The sequence below is a fragment of the Rhinolophus ferrumequinum genome, chromosome 10 (assembly GCF_004115265.2).
Source record: "Rhinolophus ferrumequinum isolate MPI-CBG mRhiFer1 chromosome 10, mRhiFer1_v1.p, whole genome shotgun sequence".
NCBI classification, from domain to species: domain Eukaryota; kingdom Metazoa; phylum Chordata; class Mammalia; order Chiroptera; family Rhinolophidae; genus Rhinolophus; species Rhinolophus ferrumequinum.
Genome location: NC_046293.1, coordinates 24,353,454 through 24,375,727, shown reverse-complemented (window position 1 = coordinate 24,375,727; position 22,274 = coordinate 24,353,454). Strand labels below are relative to the sequence as shown.

At 36.2% G+C, this 22,274-nt stretch overlaps 1 protein-coding gene across 1 annotated transcript; it reads left to right on the top strand.

Annotated features, from left to right (window-relative positions):
- The first annotated feature begins 16,511 nt into the window (after positions 1–16,511).
- On the top strand, positions 16,512–16,871 carry LOC117028569 (40S ribosomal protein S20-like). The gene has a single exon (XM_033117336.1). The coding sequence runs from the start codon at positions 16,512–16,514 to the stop codon at positions 16,869–16,871; it is 360 nt and encodes a 119-aa protein (XP_032973227.1).
- The last annotated feature ends 5,403 nt before the right edge of the window (positions 16,872–22,274 follow it).

Genomic DNA, 22,274 nt, shown 5'->3' with positions numbered 1-22,274 from the left:
ATGAAGAAATGCTCAACCTCACTAACCATCAGAGAAATGCAAATAAAAACCACAATGAGATACCACCTCACCCCAGTCAGAATGGCTATCATCAATAAATCAACAAACAACAAGTGCTGGCGCGGATGTGGAGAAAAGGGAACGCTTGTGCACTGTTGGTGGGATTGCAGACTGGTGCAGCCGCTATGGAAAACAGTATGGAGGTATCTCAAAATTCTGAAAATGGAACTACCTTATGATCCAGTAATTCCACTCCTAGGTATCTATCCGGAGAAATCCAGAACTTCAATTCAAAAATCTCTATGCACTCCTATGTTTATTGCAGCACTATACACAATAGCTAAGACATGGAAACAACCAAAATGCCCATCGGTAGATGATTGGATTAAGAAACTGTGGTACATTTATACAATGGAGTATTATGCAGCCATAAGGAAGAAAGAAATCTTACCATTTGCAACAACATGGATGGATCTAGAGAACATTATGTTAAGTGAAATAAGTCAGACAGAGAAAGATAAGTTCCATATGATCTCACTTATTTGCGGATTCTAAAGAAAAGAATAAGTGAATGAACTAATCAGAAACTGGGAGACAATGAGGAAAAACTGAGGGTTGCTAGATGGGCGGGGGGAGTGGGGGGTGGGGGGGAGGGTGAGGGGATTGGAGGGCAGTCGGTGACCACAGGATGGCCACGGGGTTTGAAAATTAATCTGGGGAACGTAATTTGGTGGTTACCAGAGCGTAAGGGGGTTGGGGGGTGGGGGATGAGGGTGAGGGGGATCAAATGTACGGTGATGGAAGGGGAGCTGTCTCTGGGTGGTGAACACACAGTGTGATTTATGGATGATGTGATTCAGAATTGCACAACTGAAATCTATGTAATTCTACTAACAATTGTCACCCCAATAAATTAAAAAAATAAAAAAATAAAAAAAAATAAATAAATAAATAAATAAAAAAAAAAAAAAAAAAAAAAAAGAAACAGTAGCTGAAAACTTCCCAAACCTGGGGAGGGATTTGGACATCCAAGTTCACAAAGCTAATAGATCACCCTATTATCCCAATGCAAAAAAGGACTTATCCAAAACACATTATAATGAAATTGTCAAAGTCAAAAATAAAGAGAGAATACTGAAAGCAGTCAGGAGAAAAAATTTAACCTATAAGAAACCCCAATTAGGTTATTAGCAAATTTTCCAATAAAAATCCAGCAGGCCAGGAGAGGGTGGGATAACACATTAAAGGAGTTGAAAGAAAAAAATTCCAACCAAGAATACTGTGTCCAGCAAAGTTATCCTTCAAATATAAAGGAAAATAAAGTCTTTCCCAGGCAAACAAAGTTGAGGGAGTTCATTACCACTAGACCTGCCTTTCAAGAAATGCCAAAAGGAGTTCTTCAAGTTGAAATGAAATGATGCTAATCAGTGACATTAAAATATATAACAGTATACAACACACTGGTAAAGGTAAATACACAGTTAGATTTAGAAAACTCTAATTCTGTACTAGAACATTGTATAAACCTTAACTATACTATACAGGTTAAAATAAGTTATTATTATAAATAACCATAGCTGCTATAATTTTTTAACAAATACACAATTTAAGAATTGTGACATCAAAAATACAAAAAGTGCAGATGAAAGGGTGGAGTTATAACAGGCAAGCAAAGGTATGTTGCTAAAGGTTTAAAATGACTTTTATCAGTGAGATGTTATATGTAGGCCTAATGGTAACTAAATAGCAAAATCCTAGAATATATGCACAAAAGATAAGTAAAAGAGAGCATACCAATGCAAAAAAATCACCAATTTTAAAAGGTAAGCAGAAAACAGAGGGGAAAAGAAACCATGGAAATACAAAACAACCAGAATAAAATTAATAAGATGGCATTAGTAAGTCCTTACATATAAATAATTACTCTAAATGTAAATGGATTGAATTCACCAATCAAGAAACACAGAGTAGGAGCCGGCCCGGTGGCTCAGGTGGTTGGAGCTCCATGCTCCTTACTTTGAAGGCTGCCAGTTCGATTCCCACATGGGCCAGTGGGCTCTCAACCACAAGGTTGCCAGTTGAACTCCTTGAGTCCCGCGAGGGATGGTAGGCTCTGCCCCCTGCAACTAAAATTGAACACAGCACCTTGAGCTGAGCTGCCGCTGAGCTCCCAGATGGCTCAGTTGGTTGGAGCGCGACCTCTCAACCACAAGGTTGCCGGTTCGACTCCCACAAGGGATGGTGGGCTGCGCCCCCTGCAACTAGCAACAGCAACTGGACCTGGAGCTGAGCTGCGCCCTCCACGACTAAGACTGAAAGGACAACAATTTGACTTGGGAAAAAAGTCCTGGAAGTACACACTGTTCCCCAATAAAGTCCTGTTCCCCTTCCCCAATAAAATCTTTAAAAAAAAACAAAAACAGAGTAGTTGAATGGATAAAATTAAAAAAAAAAAAACAAGACTCAACGATGCTACCTACAAGAGACTCACTTAAGCTTTAAGGACATACATAAGCTAAAGTGAGAGAAATGAAAAAAGATATCTCATTCAAGTGGAAATCAAAAGAGAGCAGGGTAGCTATGTTTATACACACTTTAAGCCAAAATAGACTTTAAGCCAAAAGTAGTAACAAGAGACAAGGAAGGTCATTATATAATTATAAAAGGGTTGTTTCATTAAGAAAATGTAACAATCATAAATATATACACAACCAACATTGGAGCAAATAAATATATTAAGCGAAAACTAATATATCTGAAGGGGAAAATAGACAACAATACAATAATAGAAGGGAAATTCAATTCCCCTCTTTCAGCAATGGATGGATCATCCATACAGGAAATCAACAAGGAAATGTTGGATTTGAGCCATATGATATACCAAACAAACCTAACAGGCATTTTTTTTTTTTGATCATCAGTTAGCTAATTAGCCCTTTATTAGTACATCTCTTGTAACACATAGACTTAGAGTCATGTTCTTATGCCCCTTTTTAAGCTGCTCCTTAAGATAATTTACATAAATTATCTTAAGTATTTACATAAATTATCTTAAGTAAATTTCTTTTGTTAGATGCTAAGTGAAATTTTGAATAAGGGTCATTATTGTCGTTATTATTATATTTATCAGGACTTGAACATGTCTAAAAAGAAAATCCTGTGATCATAAAAACATCCTGCTCAGTTGTACCTAAAAATCTTTAAATTCCAACTGATTTGGGCACATTTATTAAAAGAATGATTGTTATAGGAATCCCACCCTACCCCCAACCTATCTTTTTTTTTTTAATTTATTGGGGTGACAATTGTTAGTGAAATTACATAGATTTCAGGTGTACAATTCTGTATTACATCATCTATAAATCCCATTGTGTGTTCACCACCCAGAGTCAGTTCTCCTTCCATCACCATATATTTGATCCCCCTTACCCTCATTTCCCACTCCCCACCCTCCTTACCCTCTGGTAACCACTAAACTATTGTCTGTGTCTATGAGTTTTTGTTTCTCATTTGTTTGTCTTCTAACAGGCATTTATAAAACATTCCACCCAATAGCAGCAGAATGTTCATTCTTCTAAGATGCACTAGAACATTCTCCATGAGAGATATGATAGGACACAAAAGAGTCTTAACAAATTTAAGAAAATTGAAATTATACCAAATATCTTTTCCAACCACAGTGGTATGAAACTGGAAATCAAAAAGCATAAAGGTGGAAAATCTACAAATATGTGGAAATAAAACAACACACTCCTGAGCAACAAATGGGTAAAAAAAAAAAAAAAAAAAAAAAAAAAAAAAAAAAAAGGCAAAGGGGAATAAAAAAGTACCTCAAAACAGATGTAAATGGAAACACAACATATATAGTAATAAATGCTATAAGATGACGCAAAAACAGCCCTGGTATGAACATTTATAGTAATAAATGCATGCATTAAGAGAATAGAAAGTTCTTAAATAAACGAGCTAACTCTAAAACTCAAAGAACTAGAAAGAAAATAACAAATTATGCCCAAGTTAGCAAAATAAGAAAATAACAAAAACCAGAACAGAAATAAATGAAATAGAGACCAGAAAAACAATAAAGAAAAGAATCAATGAAACTAGCAGCTGGTTTTTCAAAAAGATAAACAAAATTGACAAAACTTTGGCTAGAATAACTAAGAAAAACAAAAGAAGACCACATTATAAACAAAAGCACAACCATTATAACTGATACTACAGAAATACATAGGATCGTAAGAGACTACTATGAAAAATTTTATGCCAACAAATTGGATAACATAGAAGAAATTCATAATTTCCTAGAAACATACAACCTCCAAAAATTGAACCAGGAAGAAACAGAAAATCTGAACAGATCAGTAATGAGTAAAGAAACTGAATCAGTAATCAAAAACTTCCCCAAACAGAAAACCCCAGGACCAGATAGTTTACCGGAGAATTCTACCAAACATTTAAGAAATGAATGCCAATCTTCAAATTCTTCCCAAAAAATTGAAGAGGAGGGAAACTCCCAAACTCATTTTATAAGCCCAGCATTGCACTGATACCAAAGCCAGATAAGGACACTACAAGAAAGAAAACCGATATCCATGGTGAATATAGATGCAAAAATTCTCAATAAAATATTACTAAACTGAATTTAATAATGCATTAAAAAGATTAGCCATCATGAACAAGTGAGATTTTTCCCTAGGATGCAAGGATGGCTAACATACACAAATTAATAAGTGTGGTACATCACATTAATAGAACAAAAGAAAAGAATCATATGATCATCTCAATAGATACAGAAAAAATATTTGAAAAAATGGGTATAAGTAACATACCTCAACATAATAAAGGTCAGATACAACAAACGCACGGTTCACATTATACTCAATAGTGAAAATTTGAAAGCTTTTCCTTTATGGTCAGGGACAAGACAAGGATGCCCATTCTCATCTCTTTTATTCAACATAATACAGGAAGTTCTAGCTACAGCAGTTAGGCAAGACAAAGAAATAAAACGCATCCAAATCAGAAAGGAAGAAGTAAAATTATCATTATTTGCAGATTATATGATCACATATATAGAAAATTCTAAAAACTCAACAAAAACATTGTTGGAGCTAATCAATGAATTCAGTAAAAATCAACATACAGAAACCGGTTGCATTTCTATACACAAGCAATGAAACACCTGAAAAAGAAATAAAACTATCCCATTCATAATAGCATAAAAAAAATAAGAATAAACTTACCAAGGAAGTAAAATAATCTGTACAATAAATACAAGACTTTTGCAAAAGAAATTAAAGAAAACACAAATGGAAAGATATTCCATGTTCATGTATTGAAAGAATTAATATTGTTAAAATGTCCCTACTCCCCAAAGCCATCTATAGATTCAACACAATCCCTAGCAAAATTCAAATGGCATTTTCCCCAGAAATAGAAAAAAAATTCTAAAATTTGTGTAGAACCATAAAAGACACAGAATAGACTATTATGAGAAAGAAGAACAAAGCCAAATGCATTATACTCCCTGATTTCAGACTACATTACAATAGTGTAATAATTAAAATAGTATGGTCCTGGCATAAAAATGGACACATAGATCATTGGAACAGAATAGAGCCCAGAAATAAACCCCTGTGTATACAGTCAACTAATGTTTGACAAGGTAGCTAAGAACATTCAATGGGGAAAGATAGTCTCTTCCATAAGTGTTGGGAATACTGGATAACCACATTCAGAAAAATGACTTTGGACCCCTATATATCTCAACAAAAAAATTTTTAAAGTGATAACATTATGAGTACTTGTTTTATTGATACCAAAGGTGAGATAAGCAATTTGTGTAAAATTGATTTCATTTCCAAGCACTGTAATGACATCCATCTTATTTATTTACTCAAAGGTCCTGAAAAGAATGTGAAAGCAGATTAACTGGTTTATATGAAAATGAACAGAAGAAGGGGAGGCATAGGAACAGAAATGTTGAGAAAAAGGACCAAAGAGTAGGAGGGCAGGCTCTTTCTAACCACTGAAGACTGGATTGCCAGGTACAGACCGACACATTGTAAAATGGGGATTAATGTTGTAATTACTTTGTAATCTGTAACCCACCATGTCCCAGGAAACTGTAATGTATTCCTAGGTGAAGTGTGTACTGATTATGGTAGTCTCGGGGACAAAAAATAATCTGTGGTGTGAGGGAAGGAAAAAAAAAGCAGACTTTCTCCTTGTTGCCGTCAAAAGTCCTAGAAACAACTGAAATGTCCTTCGATAGATGATTGGATAAAGATGTGGCATATATACACAATGGAATACTATTCTGCCATAAGAAAAGATGAAATAGTGCCATTTATGACAACATGGATGGATCTGCAGAATATCATGCTAAATGAAATAAGTCAGACAAAAAAATGTCAAAAACCATATGATTTCACTGATATGTGGGATATCAAACTGAAAACAATAAAAGAACAAGACAAAGAAAGAAAGAAACAAAAACTCATTGACACAGACAATAGTTTAGTGGTTACCAGAGGGTAAAGGGGGAGGAGGGTGGTAGATGAGGGTAAAAGGGATCAAATATATGGTGATGGAGGGAGAACTGATTCTGGGTGGTGAACACACAATGTGATATATAGATGATACATTACAGAATTGTATACCTGAAACCTATGTAACTTTACTAACCATTGTCACCCCAATAAACTTTAATTAAAAAAGAAAAAAAAAATCCTGAATCTTTATAAGGCTTTCATTTACCAACCAGAAATGAAATGAGAGGAAAGTCTACTATGTAGCCAATAATCATGTCCCCTTAATGTCCGTCTCACATTTTTTCTTTATTTAGCTGATTTTTCCTTTCTAATCCTATTTTCTACCCAGCTGAATTTTTGTTGTTACTGTTAGATACTTTTTGTTTCTTTGACGTCACAACATGATGGTCATTTGACATTCATCTAGGCCTAATTAAACAAAAATCATTTTTGGCTTGGGCTCATGGGGTAGTAGAACTGACCCAAAAACAGTGCATCTGACTGATCTCACCAGCTGAGCTGAACCAGTCACTGAGCCAGACCTCTGAGGTGGAGAAGAGAAAGCCACATATATAAATTTTTTTAAATATAGCTTTACCGTATCAGCTTTGGGGGCAGAATAACACCTGATGTCAGAAAACCTTGTATCTCATATAAGGAGATATTTAAGATTCGGCATCTCATTGGTGTTTGAACTTCAGAAAGTTTCCTTTTATATAGTCTCTGACGGTAGGGAAGATGTTAAGCAGAGCTTCTATTCGCTCCCGGAAGATAGCGATGTCAGGGTGTGGGACTATGTAATGCTCTTCCTGGTGTAGGAGCTCCCTTTAAGGACTGGGAGGATTCCTTGCGTGGTGTGAGGAAGCCGAGACTATTACCTGAAGACAAGACGGTCAAAACAACCATGAATCGACACTACTTTCTCCAAGGACTTGCTTTTTTCCTCTTTAGTGTCCTAGCGAGTGCTCAAGGTAAGCATAGCCTTAAGCCTTAAAATCAGCAGCGATGCTGGATTCGCTCTAAAACTCGGGGGGGAACGGCCCCTGAGATTATAAAGACAATGCCTTTCTATTGACCATTTGGTTTTGACCAAAAATAATCTTTAGTGACAATCAATGTTGATTTTTCTTCTGTGGGGATTCTGTTTTCCAAGTTCACAAGTAAAATATTGCAGAGATGTAAACTGTGTTCTCAGATTAACCTGAATCTGTTTTTCAGCCCTCTCCACCATCTAAAAGCTCAGAAAATGTCTGATCACTTCCTGTAATGGATTATGGCTGAGGGACTACCCCAGTCTGCCTCTCTCATCTGTCCTTTCTGTATTCTATATTATGTTTCTCCCCACCAGTATTTTGGTATTTCTGCTCTTTTAGCAAATGGGTGTGTGTATGTGTGTGTGTTTGTGTGTGGAGAGAGAGAGAGAGAGAGAGAGAGAGAGAGAGAGAGAGAGAGAGAGAAAGAGAGAGAGGAAGAAGAGTTAGAAGACTAAATGTGTGAATAAGAATATGTCTGCCCAGTGGAAGTCAACTTTTCAAATAGAAGTTCATAGAACTCACACTCTTTAAGCCAGACTGGTGGACTTGGTGGTGGAGGTGGTAGTGGTGGTGATGATGGGTGTGTATGTGTATATGATGAGGGCAGATATGGAAACCTTCCTGCCTATAAAGAAAGCACTCCCAATATGAACTCTAATTACACCCCCCAATAACCTTGCACCTGCAGTCTAAGCCTGACTTTGAGCTTCTTTTTCTTCCCCACAAACCCACAGCTCAGATGTTTTTCTGCTTTACTGTACTTTTCCCCCAGTATTGGGTTTTTTGGCAGAACTTTGTATTCTTGCCTGTGATGTTTTCCATTCCTACCTCTTGGATTGATGGTCCTCTGACCTCACTGTGCAGCAGAGAAAACTGATGTGAAATATAAGTGTTCATAAATGGATTGATATTAGCACCGAAAGCAGAAGAGGCATCCAGCCTTAGCGACTTCAGGATGTGCTTCTCTTGGTCAATTTTTCCCTGTCCCACTGGGGTACTTGCGCTTGTACTTGAGATCCTAAAGGATCTGCTATTTAGGAAGAATCCTATGCTTATCAATGTCGTTGTGGTGAATTTTCTCCCTGTAGTTCCCTCAGATCCTACATGAAATCTAGCCTCCATTAGGCTCTTGACTCAAAATATCAGTGTGAACTCCTGAAATGAGAATAATCCAGCCACATGCCTGGAAAATCAGGTCTTCTAGGTGTGAGCCTTGGTCTCTGGCTGCTTTAGCAATACTCCTTACTTCTCTATCCCTTCCCTAACTCATGTCTCCTCTTCATTTCAAGCCCTTCCAGTCAGAAGTCTCTGTCTCTCTTCTTTGGGAAATTCTACTCCCAACAGGAGCAAGAAGTTCTGTTTCTCACTCCCTTGTTATATTTCTTTCTTTCTTTTATTTTTTTATTATTAGTTTCAGGTGTACAAAACAATGTAATAGTTAGATATTTCACCCCTCACAAAATGATACCCCCTCTCCCCCAATCTATTGCCCCTCTGACATTGCATAAATCTATTACAACTCCATTGACAATATTCCCTATGCTGTACTCCCTATCCCGTGACAATTATTTAAATCTATTACAACTCCATTGACAATATTCCCTATGCTGTACTCCCTATCCCGTGACAATTATTTAACTATTATTTTATATATATATATATAAAATAATAGTTGACATACAATATTATTCAGCTTCAGCTTCAGGTGTGCAGTACAGTGGTCAAGCATCTACACCATTCGTGAAGTAGTCTTCCTAATAAGATATATGTCCATCTGACACCCTACAAAATCTTTACAACATTATTGATTATATTCCCCAAACCGTCTTTCATATCCCCGTGGCAATACTGTAGTTACCAATTTGTGCTATCTAATCCCTTCCCCTTCTCCCTCATCCCCACCCTCCTCCCATCTAGCAACAATTTGTAACGATATGGATGGACCTAGAGAACATTATGCTAAGTGAAATAAGTCAGTCGGAGAAAGACAAATTCTATATGATCTCACTTATGTGTGGAATCTAAAGAACTGAATAAATGAGCAAAGTAAACAGAAATAGCCTTGTTATGTTTCTTGAAACTTCCAGTTCCTTGGCTTTGGGCCATATGTTAATAATGGTTGATTTTGATATTTATAATATCTTAATTAGGTCTTATCCTGTTATAATCATGAAAAAACCCTCTTAACTCAATTAGTGAATCTTACCTTAAAGTCTACTTTTTGTGATACTGATATAGCTACTCCTGTTGACTTACGGTTAATGTTTATATAGTATTTAAATACATTTTTTCCATTATTTTCCTTTCATCCTTTCTTTGGTCACATATATAAGGTGAGTATCTTGCACATAACCTTTACTTGAATTTTGTTTTTTATCTAGATTGGCTTTTACTTGAAAGCTAATCCATTTACTTTAAATGCAATTACTAATATTGTTGGCTTAGTAGTTACCATTTGCTTTTTTTTTTTTTTCTGTATTTCTGGTTATAACCATACTAGGAGGTGTAGATGGTACCTCGTGTGTTTTTTTTATTATTATTAGTTTCAGGTGCATAAGACAAAGTAATACTTAGACGTTTATCATTTATATCCCTCACACTGTGTGAACCCCCCTTCCCCCATCCACTATCCCTCTGACATCGCACAGAGCCATTACATTTCCACTGTCTCTATTCCTGTACTCCACTTCTTGTAAGTATATATGTACATACATATATACATATGTATGTATGTATATATACATATGTATGTATATATATATTTATATATATATAAACTTGTAGTTGACATTCATTATTGTTCAGCTTCAGCTTCAGGTGTACAGTGCAGTGATCAGGCATCTATATCATCCCTGAGGTGGTCTCCCTAATGAGACAAGTGTCCATCAGATACCCTACAAAATCTTTACAACATTATTAATTACATTCCCTAAATTAATTTTCAAAACCCCGTGGCCATCTTGTGGTTACTGACTGTTTTCTAATCCTCTCACCTTCCCCCTTATCCCCACCCCCCCGCCCATCTAGCAACCCTCAGTTTTTCCTCTATGTCTCCAAAACTGTTTCTGATTAGTTCATTCACTTATTCTTTTCTTTAGATTCCACATATAAGTGAGATCATATGGTATTTGTCTTTCTCTGTCTGACTTATTTCACTTAACATAATGTTCTCTAGGTCCATCCATGTTGTTGCAAATGGTAAGATTTCTTTCTTCTTTATGGCTGTGTAATACTCCATTGTATAAATGTACAACAGTTTCTTAATCCAGTCATCTACCGATGGGCATTTCAGTTGTTTCCACGTCTTGGCTATTGTGTATAGTGCTGCAACAAATATAGGAGTGCATAAAGTTTTTTGAATTAGAGTTTTGGATTTCTCCGGATAGATACCCAGGAGTGGAATTGCTGGATCATAATGTAGTTCCATTTTCAGATTTTTGAGATACCTCCATACTGTTTTCCATAGTGGCTGCACCAATCTGCAACCCCACCAACAGTGCAAAAGCGTTCCCTTTTCTCCACATCCGCACCAGCATTTGTTGTTTGTTGATTTATTGATGATAGCGATTTTGACTGAGGTGAGGTGGTATCTCATTGTGGTTTTCATTTGCATTTCTCTGATGGTTAGTGAGATTGAGCATTTCTTCATATATCTGTTTGCCATCTGTATGTCCTTTTTAGAAAAATGTCTCTTCATGTCCTCTGCCCATTTTTTAATTGGGTTGTTTGTTTTTTTGGAGTTGAGTCGAGTGAGTTTTTCATAAATTTGTGATATTAACCCCTTATCAGATATATGATTGGCAAATATCTTTTCCCATTCAGTAGGATCCCTTTTTGTTTTATAGATGGTTTTCTTTGCTGTGAAAAAACTTTTTAGTTTGATGTAATCCCACATGTTTATTTTTTCTCTTACTTCCCTCGCTCAAGGGGATATATCAGTAAAAATCTTACTCCAGGTAATGTCTGTGAAGTTTCTTCCTATATTTTCTTCTAGGAATTTTATGGTTTCAGATCTTACATTTAAGTCTTTAAGCCATTTTGAATTTATTTTTGTATATGGTGTAAGGAGGTGGTCCAGCTTCATTTTTTTGCATGTGTCTGTCCACGTTTCCCAGCACCATTTATTGAATAGACTGTCTTTACCCCACCCTACATTCTTGCTTCCATTGTCGTAGATTAAATGGCCATATAGGCATGGATTTATTTCTGGACTCTCAATTCTGTTCCATTGATCTATGTGTCTGTTTTTATGCCAGTACCATGCTGTTTTGATTACTGTAGACTTGTAGTATAATTTGATGTCAGGTATCGTTATACCTTCCACTTTGTTCTTATTTCTCAAGATTGCCGAGCTATCCAGGGACTTTTATGGTCCCATATAAATTTTAGGATTATATGCTCTATTTCTGTGAAAAATGACGTTGGTAGTTTGATAGGAATTGCGTTGAATATGTATATTGCCTTAGGCAGTATGGACATTTTAACTATATTAATTCTTCCTATCCATGAATATGGTATGTGTTTCCATCTATTTGTATCTTCTTTAATTTCTTTCTTCAGTGTCTTATAATTTTCTGAGTACAGATCTTTTACTTCTTTGGTTAAATTTATTCCCAGGTATTTTATAGTCTTTGAAGCAATTGTAAATGGGATTGTTTTTTAAATTCCTCCTTCTGATGTTTTATTATTGGTATATACAAATGCAACGGATTTCTGAATATTAATTTTATATCGTGCTACTTTACTAAATTCATCTATCAGCTCTAATAGCTTCTTGGTGGAGTCTTTAGGGTTCTCTATATATAGTATCATGTCATCTGCTTATAATGACAATTTTACTTCCTCCTTACCAATTTGGATGCCTTTTATTTCTTTTTCTTGTCTGATTGCTGTGGCTAGAACTTCCAGCACTATGTTGAATAGAAGTGGAGAAAGTGGGCAACCTTGCCTTGTTCCTGATCTTGCAGGGAATGGTTTACCATTTGCTTTTAATTGACCCACCTGCTTTATACTCCTTTCTCTCTCTCTCTCTCTCTCTCTCTCTCTCTCTCTCTCTCTCTCTCTCTCTCTCTCTCTCTTTTTGCCTTCTTTATATTAGACACATTTGTTATTATTCCAGGCTTTTCTCTTCTTCTTTGATTTTCAGCAGCTTTACTAGGTGTGGGGTTTTTATATCTTTCTTAGTCTTCTTTGAGCTTCTTGTATATGTGAGTTATAACTTTCATCCATTTTTTAAATTCTCAACCATTATCTCTTCAAATATTGCATCTGTGGCTTTCTTTCTGTCTCTTCACTACCACTCCTCCACTTCTTACTCCTTCTCTTCTTTGCCTTCTCTCTTCTCTAGGCCTCATCTAACTCACTATACTGTCTTTATTTCTATCTGAAATTCTTTTCTTTTTTTTTTTTTTGAGGTTGTGGAATTTTTTTTTTAATTAAAGTTTATTGGGGTAACAATGGTTAGTAAACTTACATAGGTTCCAGGTGTACAATTCTGTAATACATCATCTATATATCACATTTTGTGTTCATCACCCAGAGTCAGTTCTCTTTCCATTATCATATATTTGATCCCTTTTACCCTCATCTACCACTCCTATCCCTGCTTACTCTCTGGCAACCACTAAACTATTGTCTGAGTTTTTGTTTCTTCATTTGTTTGTCTTGTTCTTTTGTTGTTTTCAGTTTTATATCTCACATATCAGTGAAATCATATGGTTTTTGACTTTTTCTGTCTGACTTATTTTGCTTAGCATAATAATCTCAAGATCCATCGATGTTGTTGCAAATGGCACTATTTCATCTTTTTTATGGCAGAATAGTATTCCATTGTGTATACATACCACATCTTCTTTATCCAATCATCTATCTTCAAAAAATTAAGAATAGAATTACCATATGACCCAGCAATCCCCCTCCTGAGTATATACACAAAAAATCTAAAAACATTTAACTGTAAAGATATATGTACTCTGATGTTCATTGCAGCTATCTGAAATTCTTTTAACCTATTCATTTAATTCTTAATTCTAGACAGTTTATTTTCAGTTTCCAATTGTTACTTTGATTTTTAAAATATATTTACAATTCTTTGTTAATTTTTAAAAATCTTTTCACCTGTTTGTTTCTCCTTCCTTGTTCCTAAATCCATCGATCATAGTTAAAATCCTTATCTGCTAACTCCAACATCTTTATCATGTGTGTTTTGCCTTCTCTTATCTTCTTTTTTCACTTTGTTAATTTTCATGTGATCCCATCTCTTTACATGTCATGTAAATTTTTATTGAATGCTAAAAATTGTATATGAAAAAAAGATATTTCAGTTGTACTTTCTAAGATCTGAAAAGACTCATCTTCTGTTCTTCTAGGCAGGTGGGGAAGGGGTCCTGATCACCAAAATATCTAAATACAACGTAGAACTGAGCTGGAACAAATCTGGGTTTAAGTTTTGATAACACTCAGTCTACCTCTGATTTTTCCCTGTACCTATGGCATGGGATTTCAGGGTTTTCAGTTGAGAACCTGGATGGTTTGATAGCTTAGCACCCAAAAGAATGAGGGAATATCTACTCTGCTTTCCAAAATTTTTGGCATAGTTCTTTGTCTTCCTACTCTTTACAGCTTTTATACTGGGAAAATATTTGAAGAGAAAACCTGCTGTGTAAGAGTGGCCCTCAAGCATTCAATTCTGTCATTCTAGCAATAGGTAACTCCCAAAGTTATGCTGGTTTCTTTGTCCCAGCAGGAGTTCTCTGCCTTGCCTAAGCCCAGATTCTATGCTGGTAACCCATGCATTGAATTGGGAAATTCCCATAGAGAAAAAGAAGCTGTAGATCCTTGGATAACCATGAAATAAACTCCACGCTTTAGAATTTTAGCATATTTAGTCCACGTTGTATCCACTGATGTCTAATGCCTTTACTTTTTTTTTTTTTTAACAATTTTCAGCTTTTTTTAGTTATACCCAGTAGGACCATTGCCTGCTGTGAACACCTCCTATCTTCATGGAAGCAGAAGTTCTAGATTTTAATCTCTACTTCATCATTTACTTAAAGTGCAGCATTGATAGACATGTAACTCTCTTAAAGGAGAGACTAATAATACAGTGGGTCTCTCAAAATTGTCTGTTCAATTGCTTTCAGAGCAGGAATATAACCTATTTCTGCTCTGAGGTGGGGTTAGAAATACATGATATTTCTCCCCCAGAGAAAAAATAACTCCAAATTTTTTTAATTAAATGTATTGGGGTGACAATTTTGAGTAAAATTAGGTTTCAAGTGTACATTTCTATAATACATCATCTATATAGCACATTTTGGGCTCACTACCCATAGTCAGTTCTCCTTCCATCACCATATATTTGATTTGCTTTACCCTCTTCTACTAGTTCCTTCTCCCCGCTTACCCTCCGGTAACCACTAAACTGTTGTCTGTGTCTATGAGTTTTTGTTTCTTTGTTTGTCTTGTTCCTTTGTTCCTTCAGTTTTATATCCCACGTATCAGTGAAATCATATGGTTCTTGACTTTTTCTGTCTGACTTATTTCACTTAGCATGATTATCTTAGGATCCGATCACATTGTCCGATCACGTTGTTGCAAATGGAAGTATTTCATCTTTTCTTATGGTAGAGTACTATTTCCTTGTGTGTATATATTACCACATCTTTTTATCCAATCATCTATCAAAGGGCACTTCAGTTGTTTCCATGTCTTGGCCACCGTAAATAATGCTGCAGTGAGTACATAAATCTTTATAGACAAATGTTTTCAGATTTTGGGGGTAGACACCCAGGAGAGGGGTTGCTGGGTCACATGGTAATTCTGTTCTTAATAATTCTGAGGAAACTCCATACTGTTTTCCCTAGCGGCTGTACCAATTCACATTCCCACCAACAGTGTATGAGAGTTTTTTCGCCACAGCCTCTCCAATACTTGTTATTATTTGTCTTGTTGATGATAGCCATTCTAACAGGTGTGAGGTGATATCTCATTGTGGTTTTGATTTTCATTGTCCTAATAGCTACTGAAGTTGGGCATCTTTTCATATATCTGTTGGCCGTTTGTATGTCTTCTTGGGAGAAGTGTCTGTTCAGGTCCTCTGCCCATTTTTTAACTGGATTGTTTGGATTACTTTTGTTGTTGAGTTGTAAAACTTCTTTATATATTTTGGATACTAGCCCCTTCTTGGAGGCATTGTTTGCAAATATCTTCTCCCATTTGGTTGGTTGCCTCTTTGTTTTGTTGATGGTTTCTTTCACTGTGCAGAAGCTTTTTAGGTTGGTATAGTCCTATTCATTTATTTTAGCTTTTATTTCCCTTAACTTTGAGATCAAATTCATAAAATCCTCTTTAAACCCGAGCTCCATAAGTTTAGTATATGTATATTCTATGCAGTTTATTGTTTCGTGTCTTATGTTTAGATCTTTGATCCACTTTGAGTTAATTTTGGCATATGGTGATGGATAGCAGTCCAGTTTCATTCTTTTGCATGTAGCTTTCCAATTTTCCCAGTACCATTTTTTTAAGAGGCTTTCTTTTCTCCATTACATGTTTTTGGCTCCTTTAAAAAAATGTTTCTGCCCATATATATGTGGGATTATTTCTGGGTTTTCAATTCTATTCCACTGGTCTGTGTGTCTGTTTTTCTGCCAATACCATACTGTTTTGCTTATTGTTGCTCTGTAATACCAGCTGAAGTCAGGGAGTGTTGTATCTCCAGCATTATTCTTTTTCCTTAGGATTGCTTCGGCTATTTGGGGTCTTTTGTGATTCCATACAAACCTGATGATTTTTTTTATCTATTTCTATTTTTAAAATGTTGCTCTTCGTGGAAGACGCAGTCGTAGTTCAATCGTTGTTCATTTTCGCCCGCTCCTGCTCCTGACTCACCGCTGTTCACTCTCGCAGAGGAACAAGTCGGTCAGGAAGCCGTGCCCCAGCCATGGCTTTTAAATATACCAGAAAGACACCTGTGGAACCAGAAGTGGCGATTCACCAAATTAGAATTACTTTAACCAGCCACAAAGTAAAATCCTTGGAGAAGGTGTGTGCTGACTTGATCAGAGGCACAAAGGAAAAAAATCTCAAAGTAAAAGGACCAGTTCAGATGCCTATCAAGACTCTGAGCATCACTATAAGAAAAACTCCCTGTGGGGAAGGTTCTAAGACTTGGGCTCGTTTTCAGATGAGGATCCAGAAGCGACTGATTAACTTGCACAGTCCTTCTGAGATTGTTAAGCAGATTACTTCCATCAGTATTGAGCCAGGAGTCGAGGTTGAAGTCACCATTGCAGATGCTTAGTCAATCTTTTTAATAAATTAACTATCAGTTGTTAAAAAAAAAATGCCATTGGGATTTTAATGGGGATTGCATTAAATCTATGCATTGCTTTAATTAACATGGCAATTTTAACTATGTGATTCTTTCAATCCATGAATGTGGAATATCTTTCCATTTTTTTGTCTTCTTCAATTTCTTATAAAAATGTCTTATAGTTTTCAGTGTATAGATACTTCACATCGTTTGTTAAGTCTTTGCCTAAGTATTTTATTCTTTTTGTTGCAATTGCAAAAGAAATTGTTTTCTTTTTATTTATTTTAATTTCTTTTTCTTAGATTTCATTTTTAGTATGTAGGAACGCAATGAATTTTTGTACATTGATTTTGCATCCTGCAAATTTACTGTATTTGTTTATTGTTTCTCATAGCTTTTTGGTAGAATCTTTAGGGTTTTCAATATATAGTGTCATGTCATCTGGAAAAAGTGACAATTTAACTTCTTCGTTTCCAACTTGGATGCCTTCTATTAATATTTCTTTCTCTTGCCTGAGTGCTCTGGCTAGGACTTCCAATATACTATGTTGAATAACAGTGGTGATAGGAGAAAACTCTGTCTTGTTCCTGAATGTAAAACAAATGGCTTCAGGCTTTCATCATTAATTATATTAGCTTAGGGTTTGTTATATTTGGCATTTATTATGTTAAGGTGTTTTCCTTCTATACCCATTTTATTAACTGTTTCAATCATAAATTACTGTTGTATCCTGTCAAATGCTTTTTCTGCATCTATTGACATAATTATATAATTTTTATCTTTTATTTTGTTTATGTTGTGTATCACATTGATCAATTTGTGTACGCTGAACCATCTTTGTGCCCCTGGGATGAACCCCACTTGATGGTGATGTGTAATATTTTAAATGTATTGTTTTTCTCAATTTGCTAGAATTTTGTGTAGGATTTTTGCATCTGTATTCATCAAAGATATTGGTCTGTAATTTTCCTTTTTTGTGTTACCCTTGCCAGGTTTTGGTATCAGGGTAATGTTGGCCTCATAAAATGAATTAGGACGTATTGCCTATTCTTCAATTTTTTTGGAAGAGTTTGAATAGGACAGGTGTTAGATCCTCTTTGAATGTTTTGTAGAATTCACCAGTGAAACCCTCTGGTCCTGGACTTTGGATTTTGTGAAAATTTTGGATGACTGATTGAATTTCCTTACTGTTGATTGGTCTATTTAAATTTTCCAGTTCTTCATGATTCAGTCTAGAGAGGCTATATGTTTCGAAGAACTTGTGCATTTCTTCTAGGTTATTGAATTTGGTAGCATATAGTCCTTCATGGTATTCTTGTGTGGTCCCTTGCATTTCTGTGGTAATCATGGTAACTTCTTTTTCATTTCTGACTTTGTTTATTTGTGTGTTTTCTTTTTTTATCTTAGTGAGTCTAGCCAAGGGTTTGTCAGTTTTATTAATCTTTTCAAAGAATCAGCTCTTTGTTGCATTAATTTTTTTCTTTTGTCTTTTTGTTCTCTATTCCATTTAGTTCTGTTCTAATTTTTATTATTTCCTTCCTTCTGCTGAATTTGGGTTTCATTTGTGTGTTGTTGTTTTTTTATGGTTCGTTAAGGTGTAATGTTAGGTTGTCTAGTTGGGATTTTTCTTGTTTTTTGAGATAGGCCTGTAATGATATAAATTTCCCTCTTAATACTCCTTTTGCTGCATCCCAATACTTTTGATAGGATGTATTTTCATTCTCATTAATTTCTATGTATCTTTTGATCTCTCCTTTTGTTGCTTCTTTAAAAGCATGTTGTTTAATGTCCACATGTTTGTAGTTTTTCCTGTTTCTTTTTTCAGTTGATATCTAATTTTAAAGCTTTGTGACCAGAGAATAAGCTCTTAAATTTGCTGAGGCTAGTTTTATGTCCCAACTTATGGTCTATCCTTGAGAATATTCCATATCCACCAGAAAAGAATGTGTAGCCTGATGTTCTAGGATGAAGTGCTCTATAAATGTCAATTATGTCCATTCGGTCTAATGTGTCATTTAAGGCTGATATTTCCTGACTGATTTTCTGTTTGGACGATGTATCCGTGGCTGTCAATGGCGTATTTAGGTTCCCTACTATAATTGTGTTTTGGTCAATTTCTCCCTTCAGTTCTGTTAGTAGTTGCTTTGTATATTTTGGTACTCCCTGATTGGGGTATGTATATTGGTAAGTGTTATGTCTTCTTGTTGTATTGTCCACTTTATCATTATGAAATGTCCGTCTTTGTCTCTTCTTACCTTTTTTATCCTGACTCTGTTTTGTCGATATAAGTATCTTGTCAATATAAAGGCTGCCACTTGCTTTTCTCTGGATACCATTTTTTTGGAATATCGATTTCCACCCTTTCATTTTGAGTCTATATTTGTCCTTGCAGCTGACATGTTCTCTTGGAGGCAGCATATGATTGGGTTTTGTTTTTTATCCAATCTCTTACTCTGTGACTTTTAATTGGTGAGTTCAGTCCATTTACATTTAGGGTGATGATTAATATATAAGGATTTTCTATTGCCATTCTATCTTTTGTTTTCTGGTATTTCCGTGCATCCATTGTTTCCTTGCCTTTTTGTTGCTGTCTGTTATTTTAGTGTGGTGGTATTCTGTGATTTTTTTTTTCCTCCTGTTTCTTCTTTTTTTAATGTTATATGTCTCATTTCTGGATTTTGTTTGAGTAGTTACCATTTACTTTATGTAAAAGAAAGTTTCATATATAAAGTAGTCCTTTTTTTTTTTTTTAAGCATGCTTTTTATCTCCATTCCCCTTTTCAGATCCAGACCTTTACTCTCTCCCCTTTTATGTGTTTGTTGTCTCAAGTTATCCCTACTTATGCTGTGAGTTGATTTTGGAGTTGCAGTAGCGAGTTGTCTTTTTCTTCTCTTTTTCCTTTTTTTTTTTTAATGTTTTTATCTTCTCTACCCTTCCTGTTATGTTTAAGTGTATAGTGCCCTATTTTGTGTATGGGTTGCCATTTCCTGCTTCTGTCTATCTGTTCATAATCTTGTTCATGGGTTTTGTATTCTTTCTACTTTTTGTTTCAGGTCAAATAGCCTCCTTCAGTATTTCCTGTAATGCAGGTCGTGTGTTCGAAAATTCCCTCAGCTTCTGTATGTCTGGAAAGGTCTTTATTCCTCTTTCATATCTAAATGATATATTTGCTGGATATATTATTCTTGTCTCATAATTCTCTCTTTCAATAGTTTGAACATTTGATTCCACTCCCTCGTGGCTTGTAGAGTTTCTAATGAAAAGTCTGATGATAGTCTTATAGATTACTGCTTTTCCGCCCCCTGGCTGCCTTGAGAATTCTTTATTTGTCATTTGACAGCTTCAATGTAATGTGCTTTGGAGAAGGCCTGTTGGGATCGAGGTAATTAGGTGTTCTGTTTGTTTCTTGGATTCAAGGATCCAGTTCTTTCCACAGTTTTGGGAAGTTCTCATCGACTATTTGAGTATATTTTCTGTTCCCTTCTCCCTCTCTTCTATTTCTGGTGTAGCCATTATTCTTATGTTGCTCTTTCTGATGGAGTCAGAAATTTCTTGCAGATTTCTTTCTTTTCTTTTAACTCTTAAGTCTCTTTCTTCTTCCATCCTTGTCATTTCCAGATTTCTATCTTTAAATCACTAATTCTTTCCTCCATCTGGTCAGCTCTATTACCCAAGCTGGCTATTTCATTCTTCATTTCTTTAATTGAGTTCTTTATCTTCAGAATTTCTATTGGGTTCTTTTTTAAAAATTTAATCTCTCTGGTAAAATATTCATTTGTTCGTTGATTTTGTTTCTGAGTTCAATTAAACTGCCTTTCTGAGTTTTCTCGCATCTCGTTGAGTTTTTTCAGAACTGCAATCTTGAATTCTCTGACATTTAAGTCACACATTTCCATGTCTTTGAGTTCATTTTCTGGAGAGTTTTCATTTTCTTCTGATCTGTCTTGTTACCTTGGTTATTCATGGCAATTAATGAATTATTAGTTTTCTTCCTGGGCATCTACAGGAGTGGGTTCTGCAGCAGGTTGATATGAAGAGGTCTTTCTTTTGCTTTCCAGTAGATGTCGGTGGAATGTTTGATTTTCTCTCCCGCTGCAGCCTTTTATTCTCTCTCACACCGTGGCGTTATATTTTCTATTGCACTGTGTTCTGGCCTCTCACGCAGTGGGGATGTGGGGAGGTTCTCTGGAAGGTGGGCTTCTCCTCTATGAGCAGATCACTTGTATCTCAGGGCACTTCCTCCATAGGAGGATGTGATGGGCAATAGATTTCTGAGCTTCTGAAACCCCAGTGCTGCCTCTGCAGCCCAATGTAGAGCCTGTGTGTCTGAGCAGCTCTGGTTGCCCCTGCAGGGATCTACCCAGAAAGGGGGGGGCAGTGTGGCCTATGAGAGGTGGCTGGTGTGTTTGTGACTCCAAGCAATGGAGACTTCCAGCCCACAGCTGTCTCACCCCTACAGTTCTTTCTCTACTGCCAGAATTAGTCATACTATGTATCTGTGGTTGCAGGACTTATCTCTCCAGTTCTTAGGGCTGTAGATATTCTGTTCTTTAATCTGACACTGCTACCATTTCTGCTGGAGCCCACTTCTAATACTGGAATGGGGGTGAGCACTGTGAGGGAGGAGTTGATATGGCGCTGAGTCTTTTTTTTCTGTTTTCTGCCTGGCAGTGAGGGCTTAAACCACAGTCTCACCCAAGGTCTTTACCCCGAGCACTAGGTTCAGCTGTATTATACGCTGATCCCTCAGGGAGGACTTTGAGCCCCAAGAAGTGCACCTGCAGCCTGAATTCTTCCCTCTCCTGAGACTGCAGTGAACTCTGGATTGCAGCCTGCGGCAAGCATCTCTACACTTCCCCCTTCCTTTCTCCCTTGCTCGCCCGATTTGCCCACCTTCAGATGATTCAATGCACTGATCTCTCAGAGGTGCTTGAGTGTTGCTTAGGTTATACTTTGTTGAATTATAGCTGTTCAATTTGTTGTAACTTCCAGGGGAGATTTCAAGACGCACTCCTCATACTGCCATGTTTGTGACATGATCTTCCAAATTTTAAATAGCAATTCCTGACATGAAGTCCAAATAGAGGTTAGCTTTGTTTGGGGGAAGAAGCAACATTCTATGATTCCCAGGGGAATCAGGCCAATGTCAATATCACCTGACATCATCTCTCATGTGAGGGTGACCAATCAACTCAAAGAGGAGTACATTTTTTTAAACTCAGTATCCAGATCTGGAGTCGGAAGCCTAGAATCATAAGTGAAATATGCTGGGATAGACCATGGCCTGTCTCATGGTCCATTCATTTTTCAGCTCTGAATGACTATACCAAGAAGAACAATTCTGAATGGAATAGGATTCATGGCTACTTCCTGAGGCTTCTGATGAGCTC